This window comes from Balaenoptera acutorostrata, chromosome 2 (genome assembly GCF_949987535.1).
Source record: "Balaenoptera acutorostrata chromosome 2, mBalAcu1.1, whole genome shotgun sequence".
Classification (NCBI taxonomy): domain Eukaryota; kingdom Metazoa; phylum Chordata; class Mammalia; order Artiodactyla; family Balaenopteridae; genus Balaenoptera; species Balaenoptera acutorostrata.
Window position 1 is genome coordinate 177492191 of NC_080065.1, and position 17588 is coordinate 177509778.

At 56.5% G+C, this 17588-nt stretch overlaps 1 protein-coding gene across 4 annotated transcripts; it reads left to right on the plus strand.

Annotated features, from left to right (window-relative positions):
• Window positions 1-1265: 1265 nt before the first annotated feature.
• Window positions 1266-17509, plus strand: ADGRE5 (adhesion G protein-coupled receptor E5). Of its 4 annotated transcripts, XM_007182058.3 has the most exons (21): window positions 1266-1402; window positions 1533-1727; window positions 5215-5265; window positions 5484-5603; window positions 6156-6311; window positions 9462-9593; window positions 10152-10298; window positions 10775-10924; window positions 11012-11058; window positions 11189-11266; window positions 12850-13027; window positions 13111-13218; window positions 13439-13662; window positions 14253-14432; window positions 15254-15445; window positions 15710-15936; window positions 16062-16128; window positions 16266-16357; window positions 16443-16611; window positions 16699-16803; window positions 16888-17509. In XM_007182058.3, the coding sequence occupies exons 2-21, from the start codon at window positions 1688-1690 to the stop codon at window positions 16915-16917; spliced, it is 2493 nt and encodes an 830-aa protein (XP_007182120.2). In that variant the 5' UTR covers window positions 1266-1402; window positions 1533-1687; the 3' UTR covers window positions 16918-17509. The 4 variants fall into 4 exon arrangements, with proteins under 4 accessions (XP_007182120.2, XP_007182121.2, XP_007182122.2 ...); XM_007182059.3 differs by lacking the exon at window positions 10152-10298 and having other exon boundaries at window positions 1268-1402; window positions 16888-17508; XM_057540840.1 differs by lacking the exon at window positions 1266-1402 and having other exon boundaries at window positions 1504-1727.
• The last annotated feature ends 79 nt before the right edge of the window (window positions 17510-17588 follow it).

Consider the following 17588-nt stretch of genomic DNA (forward strand, 5'->3'; position numbering starts at 1 on the left):
GCAACCCTCGGGCAGCGGTTCCCCCAGGCTGGAACCCCTACCCCCCAGCTTTTTCAAGCACCAGCTGTCAGACCTGTGGGCCTGTGGGCGGAGGGGGGGGGCATGTCCAGCCCTGGAATTTCCAGCTTTAAGGGAAAAAAGCCAAAAATCCCCCTTGGGCCTGGTCTGGCCCCCTCCCCTCCCAGTCTCCTCCCATGTCCACTCCCCTCCCCCTGAGGAAACTGAGGCACAGAGAGACCTCAGTTACCCTGATGGGACCCCTTTCCATGCCCTGTCCAGGTCAAAGGGACAGCAAGAGCATGAAGGGGTTAATTTTAGGACTAGGGGTGCCCCATCATCCCTGGGATAATGCTTCTCTGCCTTTGGCCATGAGTGACCTTTTTTTTCCATGACTGCAATCCTCCCCTTTTAAACTATTATGTACTTTAAATTTTATTTAATTTTCTAAGAAGCTGTTGCATCCTTGAATCCATTCATTTAAAAAAGAATCTTTATATTGATGTCCTGATTGGGAAACCCTTCTCAATGCCTCAAATAGTCTGCAAATTTACAAATAAATAAGGACACAAGGAACATAAAACCATGGATTCTAGCTGGATAAACCTCAGGGCCGCCAAGGTGTTAGCACCCAATAGAGACTTTCTCCTGGACCTTGGGCTCATTGCAGGGACCTGGGGACTGAGCTGCCTACCTGTGGATCTCTGCCTAGCCACTTGTTACCTGTACCTCAGTTTTCCCCTTCTGCAAAATGGGAATCATAGCAACACCTGCCTCGAAGGTATTTCAAGGAGTAAGTGAGTTAAAATAGATAAAGAGATAACTCTAGGCAAATCAGGCCTGGCTCAGATTAAGTGCTTTCTAAATAATAGTGTTTTTTAAAAAAATGATCAGAGGCTCAAGATAAACCAGTCATATGACTTATTTGAAAAGGAAAACATCTCTCTTATCATGTGTTTCTCTGTTGCACTCTGTGCAGTGCCCAGGAATGCCCAAAATATAAGTTTCCTACCAGGTGAGACGCTGACCCAGAAAGGCCAGCTCCAGGAGCATGGTGGCCCCGAGGTCCCGCACTTTCTCTTCTTGGCATCGGCCTGGCATCCATGAGGGCCCCTTTGTGTCCCTCCCCCAGCTCTTCTTTGGACTCTGGCCTCTCTGTGTCTCAGTTTCTTCAACTGGAAAACAGAAGAGGAAGGTCCTGTTAGCTCAGAGGCCGGCCCTGGAGACTCAGCACGACGAGGCAGCGAGCACAGGGTGGTCCCCCAACGTGGGTGCCCTGAGCTATCATTTCGGACTTGGCTCCTCCCCAGCCTAAATGCCAGACAAGGCAAGACTTCCTCCTTGTCCCTGGGATCAGCCAACCCGAGTACACAGGGGCCAGAGAGTTCAGACACTCAACGGGCAGGTTGTACCTCTATGCCACGTTCGAGTGTGTGTGTGTGTGTGTGCGTGTGTGTGTGTGTGTGTGTGTGCGCGCGCACACACAAAGCGCCCCTGGGTCTGTGTTTTCACTGCACTTTCCTGTTGGCTTTCAGCTGCCCCGCCAGTTCCAGGGAGGGCCCTGGGCCAGTGGCTGCCCCCGCCTTTATAAAGGGCTGGCGGGCCTTGGGGAAGCCTGCACAGCTGCCCAGCCTGGAGACACAGAGAAGCCCTGCCCTATCTTCTGCTTCCCCTGCGGGCAGCTTAGACCATGGGAGGCCCCCACGGCGTTGCCTCATTCGTCTTTCACGGTGAGAATTTGGGGGCCCCTTGGGGTTGGGGGCAGGCAGCAAGGGAGCCCCTGACAGCACCATGTGGAGCTCCGGCCCCCTCTTCCCTGGGGAGAAACGCGAAGTGCGGTTGGCAGCTCTGGGGCCAGCCTCGGAGGAAGCCACATGGTCAGGCGGGCGCTGAGGGCACATGGGGAGAGGGGCTGGTAGTGCCCAGCACCCCCAAGCCGTGGCAGGATCCCTCAGGGCGCTCTTAGAGCCTGCCCCCTCTCCCAGAGAAATCTCTAAGCTCTCTACTGGAGCCGCTCTGGGGGCTGTTTCCAAAGCAGGGAAACAGGTTTGGGGAAGGAGAGGGGCAAAAAGCGAGTGCTGGGACTCCTGAAGACAGCCGGGCATAGGGGAGCACTGGGGGGCTGGAGGGCTGGGGGGTTGGGGGTGGGACCTCCCCACTGAGGGCTTACCCCCAACCTGTCCCCCACTGTCTCAGTGGCAAGGGGCAGCCCCAGAGACCCTCATTCTGGCTTCCCCAGGCCCAGCTTGGACTCAGCTGCGGGTGGAAAGGACTTTGCCGGTGGAGGGTTTGAACTTGACTTTTGCTGCGACTTCCCCGGGGCCTCCCTTCCCGCCCCACCCAGGGTGGCTCTACCGGTTATCGGGGACAGTTGGTTGCCAGAGCAACCAAGCAACAAAGAAAATGAAGAAATGGCATTTGGGGTACCAACCAGAGCTTCCCCGGGCCACAGGGGCGGGCTTCCCCGTGCTGGCCCGGGGTGGCAGGCGTGAGCCCAGTGGCTCCCAGACTGGGAAGCAAGAAACTGGAATCTGTGTGGGGCACACCTGATGGGGGGCGGTGTGTCGCCGGAACCAGATCTCGCAGCCCCTGAGTCTCACTTTCCACATCTGTAAAATGGGGCAAGACTGGTCTTCACTTTACAGGGCTGTGTTAAAGGTTAACTGAGTTTGTATGCAAACTATTCCTGGCTTGCAGAATTAAGTATTAAGTAAACGGTATTTATTATTATTATTATTATTATTATTATTATTTCACTGGCTGGTCTGGGGGGTAGACTGGGGGGTCCTTAGCAGGAGGAGCAAGGAGAGGATGACTGCCCCGTCCCCACTCCAGGAATCTTACGGCTCAGGGCTCGGCAGCGGGAATGCAAACCAGATGGGACTGGGAGCAGATGACCAGCCGCTCCACTCCCAGCTCCTGTTTGGGCGACTTCCAAGGACCCAGATGGAGAAGTCCTGGCCCAAGAGCCTCCGTGGTGGGGGAGCAGTGCCCAGCCCAGCCGGGGCAGAGGTCACAGGGCACAAAACAACTGTCCCATCCCCCTGCAGCATCTGGGGACCTTGACCCCATTAATTCCACCTTTTCCAAGCTCCTCTGTTCACCAGATTCTTCCTGAATCTTTTTCTGGGCTCCAAGCCTCAGTCTGTCCATCTGCAGAATGGACACAAACAGGGCAGTTGTGAAGGTGAAAGTTGCTACTGGGGACTTTGGGAGCTGGGGACAAATCAGCCCAGGTCCCATCCTACCAGGGAAGGTTATTTTGTGGTGTGTCCTGCAAAGAGGAACTGAGCCCTAGCCGAGGGGGAAACTAGCCACGCCCGGTGACCGGAGAGGAGGACGAGAGAAATCCTCACACGAGGGAGGGGAAGGACATTCCAGCCTCAGTTTACCTTGGCTGGGAGTGCTTGTGGGAGGGACTCTTGCCCACCGCCAGCCTGAGGGGTATCAAGTTTGGACCTAGTGGCTGAGTGGTCAGGGGACCCTCCAGCCTGCACCCTTGACAGCTCTGCAAGCTTTTCTCATGATGATGGACCCCAGAATTCCCCTGGGAGCTCCCTCCAAAGGCAAGGAGCTATGAGTCATCCCTTCCCTTGGCCCAGGAAGTGACTCATGCCTGCCCTTCCTCCCGGCCCCCATCCCTCTGCCCACTGCCCCTTTTGGGTCTCCCTGGATTGCTGGGGTCTGCGCTGCCTCCCTGGCATTCCCACGTGGGCAGGGACTGGACGCCTCCCCCAAGCCCTCCCCATGCCCCCACCTGCTGCTGAGCTGCCCTCCCCGCCTCGCTCCCTTTCCCTCTGTTTCCATCCCACCCCCTTTCTAATTGTTTTTCTCTATCTCTCTCTCAATCTCCATATCTGTGTCTCTCTGTCCAATCTCTGCCATTTCTGTCTCTCTCTGAGTGTCCTGTTTCTCTGTCCCTCTCTCTCTATCACTGTCTTAACTTCTGTTTCTCTCCATCTGTCTCTCCTCATCTCTCTGTCTCTGTCTCCCTCTTTCTCCCTCTCTCTCATCTCTGTTTTCTCTCCATCTCTGTCTTCTTGTCTGTCTCTCTCTGGTGAACCGTGAGGAGATCCCCACCTCTGAAGCCCCTGATGACTTGAGGAGGCCTCGAGAGTGGGGTGCCCCTGAGCAGCAGGTACAGTCGGGGCGGAGGTGCTCGTCCAGCACCGCCCCCACCGTGAGCCCACAACATCTTCCTGTGCGCAGGGGAGGCTGGGGTGAAATGTCACCACTGGGTCTCAAGACAGCCATGAGGGCTGACAGATGTTGTGGGCGTGGTGTGCATGCACCTGTGTCCCCGAGGACGGGTGTGCGGGCTGGAGGATCTTAGATTCGGGGGTGGGGAGGATCTGAGAAAACACCCAGTCCTTTTCCTCCAACCCCCTCATTCTTACATAGAGAAACGTTGCACGGGGAACTCTACTCAATATTCTGTGATAACCTCTATGAGAAAAGAATCTGAAAAACAATGAATACATGTGGGACTTCCCGGGCGGTCCAGTGGTTAAGATTCTGAGCTTCCACTTCAGGCGGCACGGGTTCGATCCCTGGTGGTCGGGGGACTAAGATTGCACATTCCTCGCGGTGTGGCAAAAAAAAAAAAAAAAAAAAAAAAGAATGAATATATGTATATGTATAACTGAATCACTTTGCTGTACACCTGAAGTTAACACAACATTGTAAATCAACTATAATCCCATATAATTTTTTTTTTTAAAAAGAAAAGAAACGTTGATGACAGTAAACGCTTTGACACACCAGGTGATATTCGCAGGCTTACTTCTCACACTACTCTAGGAAATGGGTCCCGTCACCATCCCCATTCTACAGAAGGGGAAGCTGAGGCTCTGAGAGATGAGGTAACCTGACCACAGTCCAGAATTTGAACTGCGGCTGCCAGGCTCCAGTCTGTTTACTGAACTGCTGCCCACAGAGCCCACAGGTCCGCGGGAGCCAGGACCCCCTCGGTGCTTGGGCCCCTTCTCCATCCCTCCGTTTCTGAAACCCACCTCCAGGTGGCAGGTGGCAGACCCTCTGGCCATGGGTGTCCAGTCTCTGGGAGGTACCACGTACTCACTCTCTCCTTGAGCGACGGACAGAGCCCAAGCCTGGGACGGGCCAACAGCCCCCTTTCCACAGTTGCTTCTCTCTTAGCATTGCATCTGCCCTTCCCTGCTCTGGTGACCCCCTTGACCCTCCCCTTCTCTGTTCCAGTGCTGTGTGTCTTGCTGACTCTGTCGGAAGCTGGATCCCAGAACACCAGGGGTGAGTCTGCTGGGAGCAACTCAGTCCACAGCCGGAGCCTGGGGAAGGGGCCCTAGACCCTCACCCACCCCCTCAGCCCAAACAGGAGAGAGGCCTGTTGCAGGGGGAAGGCCAGGGTCATGCCTCCCCAGCACCCCCTCTTATGGAGATGATCCTGCCCCCCCTCCCCAGCCCCTGACTCAGCCCTCACGTTCTGACCAAGGTCTCCATCCCCACAGACTGTGCTCCGCGGTGCCCTCTGCACTCCTCGTGTGTCAATGGCACTGCCTGCCGCTGCACTCCGGGATTCAGTTCTTCATCTGGGGAGATCTTCACCAACTTCTTGGAGAGCTGTGATGGTACAGAGGCTTGGGGGTGATGGAGGGACATGCAGAGATTGTGGGGTACAGTCCAATGCCTGTGGGGGGACACATGGGTGTTGGTTGGGGGCTTCAGCGTTTCTCCTCAGAACCATCATCAAGGACAGAAAAAAGAGAAAGGAAAAGCTATGAGAGAGATGGAGAGATGAGACATGAATAAACATGGCTTCCTGGAGAGAGAGGAGCTGTGTCTCCAGGAGTCTGGAGTCTGTGCCTCAGTTTGCCCTTTCAGGACTGAGGAGGGGGATGCAGAGCTTCCACCCACCCCCCACTTAAGCGGTTCCCACTGTGTCCCAATCTGAGGTGCCAGCCAGAGGGCCAAGAAGAGCAGAGCTGATAGACAAGCTTCAGGAATGGCTTGCTCCAGCCGCAGCCCAGCCTCAGCAGTATTGCCTGAGAGTCTAATTCTTTCTAAAAAGACACTGATTAACCATCAGGACCAGTGCTGGGGAGCCAGGTAGGGGATGGGGATCTCTGCCCTGACCAAACTCACGCCTTTGGGAGGTGACCCTTTGCCCTGCTGTGTTCCAGACATCAACGAGTGCGGACCACCCTTGACAGTGTCCTGTGGAAAATTAGCAGACTGCGAGAACACGGAAGGGGGCTACCACTGCATGTGCAGCCCAGGATATGAGCTTATTTCTGGGGCAACAACGTTCAAGAATGAGAGTGAGAACACGTGTCAAGGTAAGAATGACCCTGCATCTTCCACCTCTCCATCCATGAGGTTTGGGGTCACCCAAATACTGAGTCATTCTTGTAGCATCCAGGGGTCAGGGCTTTGGTTACAGGTGTAGCACCCAGGTCTGAGTTGGGAAAGTTGTACCTGTGCCTTTCCCACCTGCACAGAGAGGCAGGGCGGCATGAGCCAGGGACCCAAATCCTGGCTTTGCCACCTGATAGCTGTGTGTGTGACACTGGCCAGGATACTTATTCAGAAATCACTGTTAACATGTGAGATGTGATAATACTATTGTGAGTGTATGTTTTTTTTTTTTTTTTTAGAGTCTATCTTTTACAGATAAAAACAAAAGTAGCTTTGCCTTTTATTAACTGTGTGATTTTGGACAAGCTACTTCCCCTCTCTGTGCCTCAATTTACCCATCTGTAAAAAGGGGGTGACCAATGGTGCTTATTACCTCATAGAATTGCCAGGAAGGTATAGGAGATCACAAAACACAAAACAGTGACGGCTGTTGGGTTTTTAAATTATAATGATTACGAGTTAATGCACCCTCTCCAGGATGGGCATCCCTGTGGTTCGTGCCCCACGGTGCGTGCTCAGGAGCAGCTGTCCCAGTCCATCCCCTTACCAGGGACCCAGGAGGAGCCTGGTCTCCACACATCACCAGGTTTTGCCCCCTTTCCAGAGGGGTCAGGCAGGCAGGGAAAGGGGCAGATGGGGTCAGCAGTGAACAGGAGCCACGACTCCAGAGAGGGGTCCAGAGAGGGGGTTAGACACGAATACTGAGGATGGGGAGGGGAAGGTGGGAGGTGAGGAGGAGGCTGAGCCCAGGGTCCAGAGGACTCTGAGTAGGGTCCATAGGCCCACCCTGCTGCTACCTTGGTCCCAGCGCCTTCCCTCCTGCCCTGCAGAGGGAGGGCGGCAGAGCCTCCCTGGTGGGAGGGAAGAGAGGACCTGCATCTATGTGGAGGTGCTGCTGGTCCACAGGGGCCTCTGTGGGGGTATGCTGTGCTTGAAACATGTGGCCTGGCCAGAGCCTTCACGTGAATTGGAAAAATGTCCCTCATCTCCAGGTGAATACGGTGTGTTTAGGGAATGGAGAGTGAGCTGGTTTTCCTCTCCCACTTGCCTCCTTGGCTGGACACCCTTGTGCAGTCAGCAACCTGCACAACTGCACATGGTGGTCATGGAGCCCACTCAGTGTGCCTTGACTGGGGGTGCCACCCACCCACTGTTGTGAGCCCCTGCAGAGACACGGATGAACAAGAGTGAGGTGTGAGAGGGACCTCTACGGACCTCAAGGAGGGTGACTGCGAGAGAGCAGCCTGCTGGTTTGGACAAGAGCTTGCTGCCTGAAGACCTAGCTCTGTGACTGGCTCAGCTGGACTGTCTGTGCACCCCTTCCTCAGCATTCCAACCTTTGTCGCACCTGAGGATGTGTCCACGCATGTCCTGGCCGTGGGGTCTGCTATGGGCAGGAGACAAGGGCTGCTCCCTGGGTTCCTCATCCCACTTTCTCCAGGCGTCAGAGGGCCGTCCTGTGCACCTACCTCATCTCCCAACCCTCTCTGAACCCCAAGGCTCAGAACCCTTTGCAGAGGGTCACTTCCAGATGTTTGGAACATCCCCCCGGCCACCTGGCATCTTATTTGCATGAAACAAAAGAGGGGCTGGCATTCAAGATACTCAATGAGGTCACAGCACCGTGTGTTCCAGCACAATATCTGCCCTCTTCGCCGCTGTTAGTGACTGCTGGGAGGAGACCTGCCCCGCTGGGGCCCTCTCAGACCCCCTGGGCCATGGTGGACCCTGGGACCCTGTCCAGAAATGCGGGAGGAGGGAGATTCAAGGACAGGTCCACCGTCCCTGGCCAGCCCTGCCCTGGCTCAGAAACCTGCCTGGAAAAGATGCTTCCTGGCACCCTGACCCCAATTCTCAGCCGCTCAGCTTCCGTCTATTTCCCCACACAAGGCTCCACCCTGACCCTCCCCAGTAATTCCAGTTCACGGACCTGAGGCAGCTCTGATGACTGGGGCCTGGGAGGACGTTGTGTCAGGGGTGGGCAGGGTGACATCGACCCCCCAACACGCTGGAAGAATCAGATGAACAAAGAGGCTCCCATCTGGACCAGATGACAGGAGAGGTTGTCATCAGGGACCATTGCCCCTGGCCTGACGCTGTACTGAAGAGATCAACCCAGGCCCCACGATGACCCAGACCACTTGGGGACAGAAGATGGGAGGCTGAGCCCCACTCAGCAGGGTCCACGGGTCTACGTCCCTGGTGAGAGGCCAAGGGCCAAGATGACAGAAACACCTGCCACCCTTCATGCATGAGCACCTGCTCCCTGCTCCAGCCACTCAGCCATTGCCCACTGCACGCCTTGCTCAGATGTGGATTCTCACCACTTCCTGCCAATCTAGGCGATGCCTTCGTGGGAATCAGAAAAAGGCACCTTCACAGGCCCAAGGCTGCCTGGCCAGACATCAGCCCCACTGTCCAGCACAGCCTGGTACCCACTGCCCAGGTGGCCCTGGCCTTTCCGGCATCAGCCTCATTTTCTGTGCCACTGCCCCAAAGCCTCGTCCTTGAGGGACGTGGCTCAGGGGTGGGTCGTGGTCCATCTCCATGCGGCTGGAGTCTCAGAGTGAGCGTGGATAGGAGAGTGCTGTCCCGCCAGGGTCACCAGGATCCAAGGAGAACTCAGCTGGCAGCACTCACTCTGGGGGAGTCAGGACAGAGTCCATCACCGGGAGCCAAGATGGGGCCTCCCTGCTCAGGGAACACAGCATCTCTCCTGCACTCAGTTCCCAGGAAGGCACACCCAGGCCTTTGTCCAAATCCTTAGGCTGGGACACAAGCAGCTGTGATGTCGCCACCACAGCTGGGAGCTTCCCAGGGAGGCTGAGAGAGCCAGAGCCGGCAGACAGGGGAGGACTTGGGTCACTCCTGGCCCCATCTGGACAACAGAACATCTGGGCCGCCATGCTCACCCATAGGATGCCTCCATGTGAATTAGAAAAGACCCACTCACCGGGGAAGAGAGAGCGGGCCCTTCTGGATGCTTCTAGGCCAGGAAATGTGGCCAACCCCCCAGACCAGAAGGCTGTCCACAGCTGCAGGCATCCATCATCCTCTCCTTCCCCTTGCAGATGTGGATGAATGTCAGCAGAAACCCAAAATCTGTAAAGGCCGCAGCATCTGCATCAACACCCAGGGCAGCTACACCTGTCAGTGCCCACCCGGCTTGGAGCTCAACCTGGAGGACCCGAGACTGTGCACAGGTAGAGGCCCTGGGAAGACAGTGTGAGGATGGCCTGGAGCTGGAGGAGGAGTCGAGGCGGTTCCTGGAGCCCGAGGAGGAGGGAGAAGAGCCTCAGGTTCCTGCAATGCCAAGGGCCTGCCGGGGCCCTGCCCAAGGATTCGCCTCCCCGAAAGGTCCCACCACAGGCCAGGGAGGCGGCAGAGCCTTCTGGGCCTGGGGTTCCCTTGTGGAGTTCCCTGCCCCCGTGAACATCCCCCAGACCTCGCCCCTTCCTCATCTGTCACATTCGAGCAGAGGAAGCTGTCACTTCCTGTTCCCAGAAGGGGAACCTCAGTCCAGGGCTGGACTTCCAAACCCCATGACTCAGTCTCCCTCCTGGTTTTACCGCCTATAAAGTGGGGCCCCTGCCACGCCCATCTTGCAGGGAGGCTACCCTAAGGTGCTTTGAGGGTGAAGTGGAAGGTCACCAGGTGATGGCACGTGCAATCACAGTGGGGTCCTTGGTGCCGGGCAGTGATAAGCGGGTACAGTGAGAAGTGGAAGTGGGGGCCGCCTGACCCTCTGGCTTTGTCCTCAGATGTGAATGAATGTACCTCGGGGAGAAACCCATGCCACAGCTCCAGCCACTGCTTCAACCTTGTGGGCACCTATAAGTGCCACTGCCGTCCAGGCTGGAAGCCAATTCCCGGGGCCGCCAGCGGCCCAAACAACACCGTCTGCGAAGGTTCAGAGCTCAGATGCTATGTTCTTGGAGACCCACGCTCAAAACATCTGATCACATATTCAGTGGCACCCACACAGACCAAACAGAAAGAATGCTGAGGGAGCCCTGCCGTGCCAGGCATTAATTCCTTTGAGGCTAAATGTCAAAACATCTGGGGGTCCTGGAGAAGGAGCTGGGGTGCCAAGAGAAAAGCTCCCAGGGACTCCAGGCAGCAGCTAATTACTAACTGAGACGAAGATACTTCAGTATTTTCACAACCTGCCTATCTGTATGGGGCTCACCTGCTGATGTGTCAGAACTCTGCACACTTCCCATAAATAACCTCAGCGCCCACCGTTCGAGGATGTGCAGTCACCAGGCGGCATCACCTCCGGGGGGTGGGAGGGGGCACTAATATGGGAAAAAGAGGGGCACGGCGAGGAGAGGGGCCTCATCAGGGCTGGGACAGAGCCAGACCCCCTTCTTCGTGTCCCCAGATACGGATGAGTGCAGCTCCGGGCAGCATCAGTGTCACAACTCCACCGTCTGCGTCAACACCGTGGGTTCATACATGTGTCACTGCCGCCAAGGCTGGGTGCCCAAACCCGGATTCCAGGATAAGCAAGTGGACACCATCTCCTGCGAAGGTACCTGTCCTGAACTGACCCCAGACCCCTCCTACAACAAGCACAGACACTCTCACACCTAATGAACTGCTGTCCTGTCCCCTGCAGAGATCTCCTTCCCCACCTGGACCGCACCCCCTGAAATCAAGAGCCAGGTGAGTGGCCCCAGCAGGGAGCAGGAGGCAGGAAATCCCTCCACCCAGCTCACTCTGTCCGCCCGTTTTCCCCAAGCTCCCCCATCCAGGATGAGGTTCTCTGACCCCCCCTTCTGTCCCCTCTCTCCAGAGTCTCTCTGGCTTCTTTGAAAGAGTCCAGAAAATGAGCATAGACTTCAAGTCAGCCTTCACCCAGGAAACCATCCAGGTAAGGGCAGGCCCTGGGGGGAACCCCAGGACAGTGTGGGGTGGCTGGAGGATGCTTCCGTGTGAGTGCAGATGCCCAAGCAGGGGCCTCTGTGTCTGTATGCACAATATACACACACCATATATATACATTGCACAAACACAGACATACGTACGCACTCCAAAAGGTACACACACACATACACACACACACATTTGAGAGGGATATAATGGCAATAGAATGAAGCAGTTGAGAATTTCACCTCTGGAGCCAGGCCTCAAGGTTCAAATACACCCCCATCCTACCCGCTGCCACTTCCTGCTGTGTGACCTCAGGCAAGTGACTCCCCCTCTCTGGGCCTCAGTCTCCTCACTTCATAAATGGTGCCTGCTTCATACAGTTGGTGAAAAGGTTTAAATGAACTAATAGAAGTAAGGCTCAAAGAATAGTGTCTGGCACACAGTATAAGCAGTATATGTAAGTTTTGGCATATGTCCTTAGCCTGGTAGAAATATTGAGCCCCTAAAAAATAATAATAATAACTTTTAAAAAGAGAAATATGTGAGGAACTTCCCTGGTGGTCCAGTGGGTAGGACTCCACACTCCCAATGCAGGGGGCCTGGGTTCCCTGGTCGGGGAACCAGATCCCGCATGCATGCCGCAACTAGTAAGAGTCTTCATGCCCCAACTAAAGATGCCGCATGCCGCACAAAGATCCCACGTGCTGCAACCAAGACCCGGCGCAGCCAAAATAAATAAATAAATATTAAAAAAAAGAGAGAGAGAGAAACATGTGAGCCCCTTGTGTCATTTAAAATTTTCCAGTAGCTACACTTTTTTTTTTTTAAGAAATTCACGTTCTTTTATTTATTTATTTATTTATTTATGACTGTGTTGAGTCTTCGTTTCTGTGCGAGGGCTTTCTCTAGTTGCGGCAAGTGGGGACCACTCTTCATCGCGGTGCGCGGGCCTCTCACTATCGCGGCCTCTCTTGTTGCGGAGCACAGGCTCCAGACGCGCAGGCTCAGTAATTGTGGCTCACGGGCCCAGTTGCTCCGTGGCATGTGGGATCTTCCCAGACCAGAGCTCGAACCCGTGTCCCCTGCATTGGCAGGCAGATTCTCAACCACTGCGCCACCAGGGAAGCCCCCAGTAGCTACACTTTTAAAATATAAAAGTAAAGAATAAATTTAAGAGTAAAAGTAAACAAGTGAAACTAATGTGAAAATTGCATATAACCCAGTAGATTCAAATTATTACCATTTCAACGTGGAGCCATATTTCAAGCGACACCTGTGGCTCGTGGCAACTGTTCTGGGGCAGTGCAGACTTAGAAAAGGGCCTGACATAAAGCCCGTGCCTGATAAATGTTAAGTGCTGTTGTTGTTATAATACGTGCACACAGGCATATACTCAGTCCCCTTACTTGTCTTCTGGCTACTGCAGTGTCTTGAAGATTCCCCTGTGTCTGTCCCCCAGGCAACCCAGGTGGTTCTCCAGTGTGTACCCCAGTTGTTGGGGCGGGGTGAGGGGAGGTGAGATCAGGGTCCTTCAGGCAGCCCCTGTGGTGCAATGACCCAGCAGCTGTCACCCAACACCCACAGTACCTCATCATGTCAGTGGATGACCTGTTGAAAACCCCAGGGGACCTGGAGGCCTTGGACCTGTCTTCCAGGCACCACACAGCCACCTACCTGTTCTCAGGCCTCGAACAAATCCTGAGGACCCTGGCCAAAGCCATGTCTGGAGGCTCCTTCATCTACCATTCGCCTGGGGACACAGGTGAGACCCTGTCCTGCCCCGCCCCAGCCCCGGGCCCCTTTCATACACCCAGAGCCCCTGATCACTGCCCCCTCTCCCCTCAGAGCTGTCCCTGATGGTCCAGGAGCAGGGGAGTGGAAACATCACCGTGGGCCAGAGCCATGCACGGATGCTGCTGGACTGGGCCGTGGCAGCTGGAGCCGAGCAGTCCGGTAATGGCAGGATCTGGAGTGGGCACCTGAGGGAGAGGGATGCAGAAGCTGGGATAGGGCTAGGGGTGAGATTCAGAATATGCAGCAACTGAAAACGGACCCATGGGGAGGGACGCCAGGCATCACAGTGGACTGGTGAGCCTGAATGAGACATCTTAGGAGGGAAGATGGGGCACAGAAGGAAGCAGAGCAGAAGGTAGCCAGCGTGTCTGTCCCCCAGGCCCCACCGTGGTAGGAATCCTCTCCAGCCCGAACATGCAGAAACTGCTGGCCAACGCCTCTTTGGACCTGGACTCGGAGAAGCAAACCGAGCTGGAAGAGATCTACGAAAGTCCCGTCCGCGGCGCCCAGCTCAGGCTTCTTTCAGCCGTCAACTTGGTCTTTCTGAGCAACACGAACACAGATAAACTCAACTCCAAGGTCACCTTCGCCTTCTCCCACCCTGTGAGTCCTTGGGTGGGGAGGGGGGATCAGCCCTACTGCTCACCCCATGGCCAAGGTCACCGTGGTCCCTCTGCAGCATTTGTTTCCCCACCTCCACCCACTCTGCTCCTTCCTTACAGGTATCTCAGGGCCTTTGCACTTGCTGTGCCCGCTGCCTGGGACACCTTTCCTCCACATGACTCAGTCCTTTACCTGTCTCCAGTCTTTGTTCAAATGTCACCTTCTTTTCTAGGCCTTCCCTGACCTGCTTATTTTAAATTACAATCTGTAATCACGCCCCACCTTTCCCCTTTGCTCTTTTCTTTCTTTCTTTTGCACTCAGCACCTTCTAACACACTGTCTAGTTTACTTATTGAATATTTATTAGGTTTATTATTTTCTGTCTGTCTCCCCCACTAGTATGTCAGCCCCAGAAGGACAGGGACTTGTGTCTGCCCTGTTTATTCCCGTGTCCCCTGGCCTGACACACACAGTAGGTGCTCAGTAGACAAATGCCAAATGAAAAACAGCCCTCTTTGGGTTCAACCCAAGCCCAGCACCCAAGAGTTGGTTCCAGGCTAACCTCTACCACCGCCCCTACCTGCTCACAGTGGGAGATGCCCGGGACACGGCAGGAGCTGATCTGTGCCTTCTGGAAGAGTGACAGCAACAGGAGAGGGTACTGGGCCACCTCGGGCTGCCAGACGCTGGGCAGCGGGAATGGCAGCACCACCTGCCAATGCAATCACCTGAGCAGCTTTGCCATCCTCATGGCCCACTACGATGTGGAGGTGAGCAGACCAGGGGCCATCCTCAAAAACCCACAGGTGGCACAGTTGGCCTCGGTGAGACAGGCAGCTGGTTCTTGGGGATACGGTCCACCTGGTTCTATATGGTTGCACAGCGCAGGTGGCCCTACACCACACCTCCCAGCCCCTTCCCTGGGACCCCCCACCCAGGCCTCCACATGACCCAGCAACTAAACAGAGTGGCCTGGCACTGCAGGCTCTGCTCCGGCCAGTGCCCCTCTGACCGCTCACCCCTAACAAGCTGTTAAATATCCCTAAAAGCTCCTGAGGGAGCACCACTTTCTGTTTGTGGCCTCAGAGGGATCCATAGATACGCTGGGCCACGTGAACACCTGGAAGGGGCCAGGCAGAGTAGGGGAGGCTGGTGGTCCAGGCCCAAGGCCCAGGAAGGACAAAAATGTGGGTTTTGAGGAGCTCATAGTTGTGGCCAGGTGTAGGAGGGGCAAGAGATGAGAGATGAGGGTCAGAGAGGTGGGCTCATCAGTGTTGGGAAAGAGGGTTGCAGCCATTGAGGTCTCACTGGGGACCTTCTCAGGAGAGCTGTCTGGGTGTGTAGTGGGGAAGCCCATCCGGAAGAACTAGGGATCCCTGCTGCACCCATGGGGGTGGGGGTGGCGGTATTTAGGATGAGACACAGCAGGTTTACTCAGATGTTGATGGCAGAGGAGGTGGGGGGGAGATGAGCCACCTCATCAGCGTCCTACAGGCCAGGTCCCAGGTGCGTGTTGGTGGTGGGACCCACAAGGAGGGGAGGAAGGGCTCAGAGTGCTAATCGAGTCCCGCCCACCCCGTCCTGCATCCAGGACTGGAAGCTGGCCCTGATCACCAAGGTGGGACTGGCTCTGTCGCTGGTCTGCCTGCTGCTGTGCATTCTCACCTTCCTGCTGGTGCGGCCGATCCAGGGCTCGCGCACCACGGTGCACCTGCACCTCTGCATCTGCCTCTTCGTGGGCTCTACCATCTTCCTGGTGGGCATCGAGAACGAAGGCGGCCAGGTGAGGCCCCGCCCCGTGGAAGGCCCCACTCTCGCCTGAGCGCTAGACCTACCTGCGAAGGCCTGGAGTGGAATAGCCCCGCCCACTCCCAGCTGGGTCCGGTGGTCGGGCCCGGGAAGCCCAGGGCCCCGCCCATTCGCCCGCTTTAACCTCGCACGTCCACGCCCTGACTCCGCCTGCCATCCGGCCTCGGGCCCGCCCATCGCTGACGTCACCCGCCCCTCTTTCCCTCCGCCCCGCCTCCGCCCCGCCCCCGCCCCGCAGGTTGGGCTGCGCTGCCGCCTGGTGGCCGGGCTGCTGCACTACTGCTTCCTGGCCGCCTTCTGCTGGATGAGCCTCGAGGGCGTGGAGCTCTACTTCCTCGTGGTGCGCGTGTTCCAAGGCCAAGGCCTGAGAAAGCGCTGGCTGTGCCTGATCGGCTACGGCGTGCCGCTGTTCATCGTGGCCGTCTCGGCAGCCGTCAAGATCCAGGGCTACGGCCGCCCCCAATAGTGAGTGCGAGGTGGTGGGAGAGGGCCAGGGCATGGAGGCTGCACCTAAACACAGTGCCCCTGCTCCCCTCTGGCTCCCCTCTGGGTTTCCTGGGTGCTGACCAGACCCCTCCCTTCTCGCCCAGCTGCTGGTTGGACCACGCCAACGGCTTCCTCTGGAGCTTCCTGGGACCTGTGACCTTCATCGTTTCGGTAACTGCCTCACTCCCCACCCCACCCCACACCTGCGGAAACCTGAGGTGCTTGGCTCCACAGAGCCGGCTACACCGGCTTTCTCCCTGTGAGTTCCAAGGACACCCCCTAATCCGAATTCTGTGCTCCCCACCCAGTGCAATGCTGTCATCTTCGTGATTACTGTCTGGAAGCTCACTCAGAAGTTTTCTGAAATCAACCCAGACATAAAGAAACTAAAGAAGGCCAGGTGAGAGCAGGGGCAGGGAGGGGGCCTGGCAGGAGCGGGTGTGTGAGGTGAGGACCTTACGCGGCAACTGCCCACCTCCCCACAGGGTGCTGACTGTCACCGCCATCGCCCAGCTCTTTGTGTTGGGCTGCACCTGGGTCTTCGGCCTGTTCCTCTTCGACCACAGTAGCTGGGTGCTGTGCTACACCTTCAGCATCCTCAACTGCCTGCAAGGCCTCTTCCTCTTTGTGCTGTACTGCCTCCTCAACAAGAAGGTGGGCTGCAGGCAGGGCTGCAGGCGGGGCTGGGACCCTAGTCCGGGGGCGCCCTCCTCCCCTGACCTGGCGCCCTGTGCCCCACAGGTGAGGGAAGAGTACCGGAGGTGGGCCTGCATGGTCACCAGGAACAAGTACTCCGAGTTCGCCACATCCACCTCTGGGTCTGGCTCCAGCCACAGTCAGACTCAGGTAAGGGCTGAGCCTGGAGCGGGGGTGCAGGCCATAAAGCAGCTGGGCCTGGGATCAGTTCTCACGGGGCTCCTTTCTCTCCAGGCCCTCAGGCCCTCAGAGTCTGGCATGTGACGGCGCGGTTCTGGCCGGGCCAGCGGCTCCCGTGGCCTCAGCAGCTTCTGCACATGCTGAAGACCTCCTCTCCTCTCCCACTGCTCTGCTCCCTCCTGCCTTGGTCCCCATACGCACCATGGAGAGAAGGGTGACACCTGCCATCTGACACCGAACTCCAGAATACCCAGCAAGGGTGGAGAGTCGGACCTACTGGGCCTGCTTCTGGCTGCCTCTCAGCTCCACCCCAGCCAGGACCCAGGGTAGGGGCAGAAGCTGGCCCAGGACTGCAGCCCCTTGCCCTGGTACACAAGGCCCAGACAGACTGAGGGCTCCTGTGCCCAGCCTGGCCCTCCCCCCTCATCTGTCTTTGCTACAGAACAAGAGGCCAGGGTGCTGGGACTCAGCACCGGTTAAGCTAAGACTGAGGTCAGGGGTGGGAGGAGGGCAGGGCCGAAGGCTCATGGTACAGAGGCCCATCTGCCCCCAGGGCAGAGGGTTCTCACTGATGTGAAGGCTGTGGATATTGTGTAATGTTTTGTATCTGTACAAACCTTTCAGTGTTGACACTTAAAATTAAATATCACATTGACATAGAAAGTGGCATTTCTTCCTGGCTAAGGACTCGGAGACCAGGCCCATGGTGTCCACGAAATGCCAAGAGCTGACAGAAACAGACATGGTGGGAGCCA

Bases quoted from the DNA above. Each gene is read 5' to 3' on its own strand.
- ADGRE5 (XM_007182058.3), top strand. From the start codon at position 1,688: ATGGGAGGCCCCCACGGCGTTGCCTCATTCGTCTTTCACG. The intron at 13,028-13,110 runs GTGAGACCCTGT...CTCTCCCCTCAG, and splicing joins CCATTCGCCTGGGGACACAG to AGCTGTCCCTGATGGTCCAG. The intron at 14,433-15,253 runs GTGAGCAGACCA...TCCTGCATCCAG, and splicing joins TGGCCCACTACGATGTGGAG to GACTGGAAGCTGGCCCTGAT.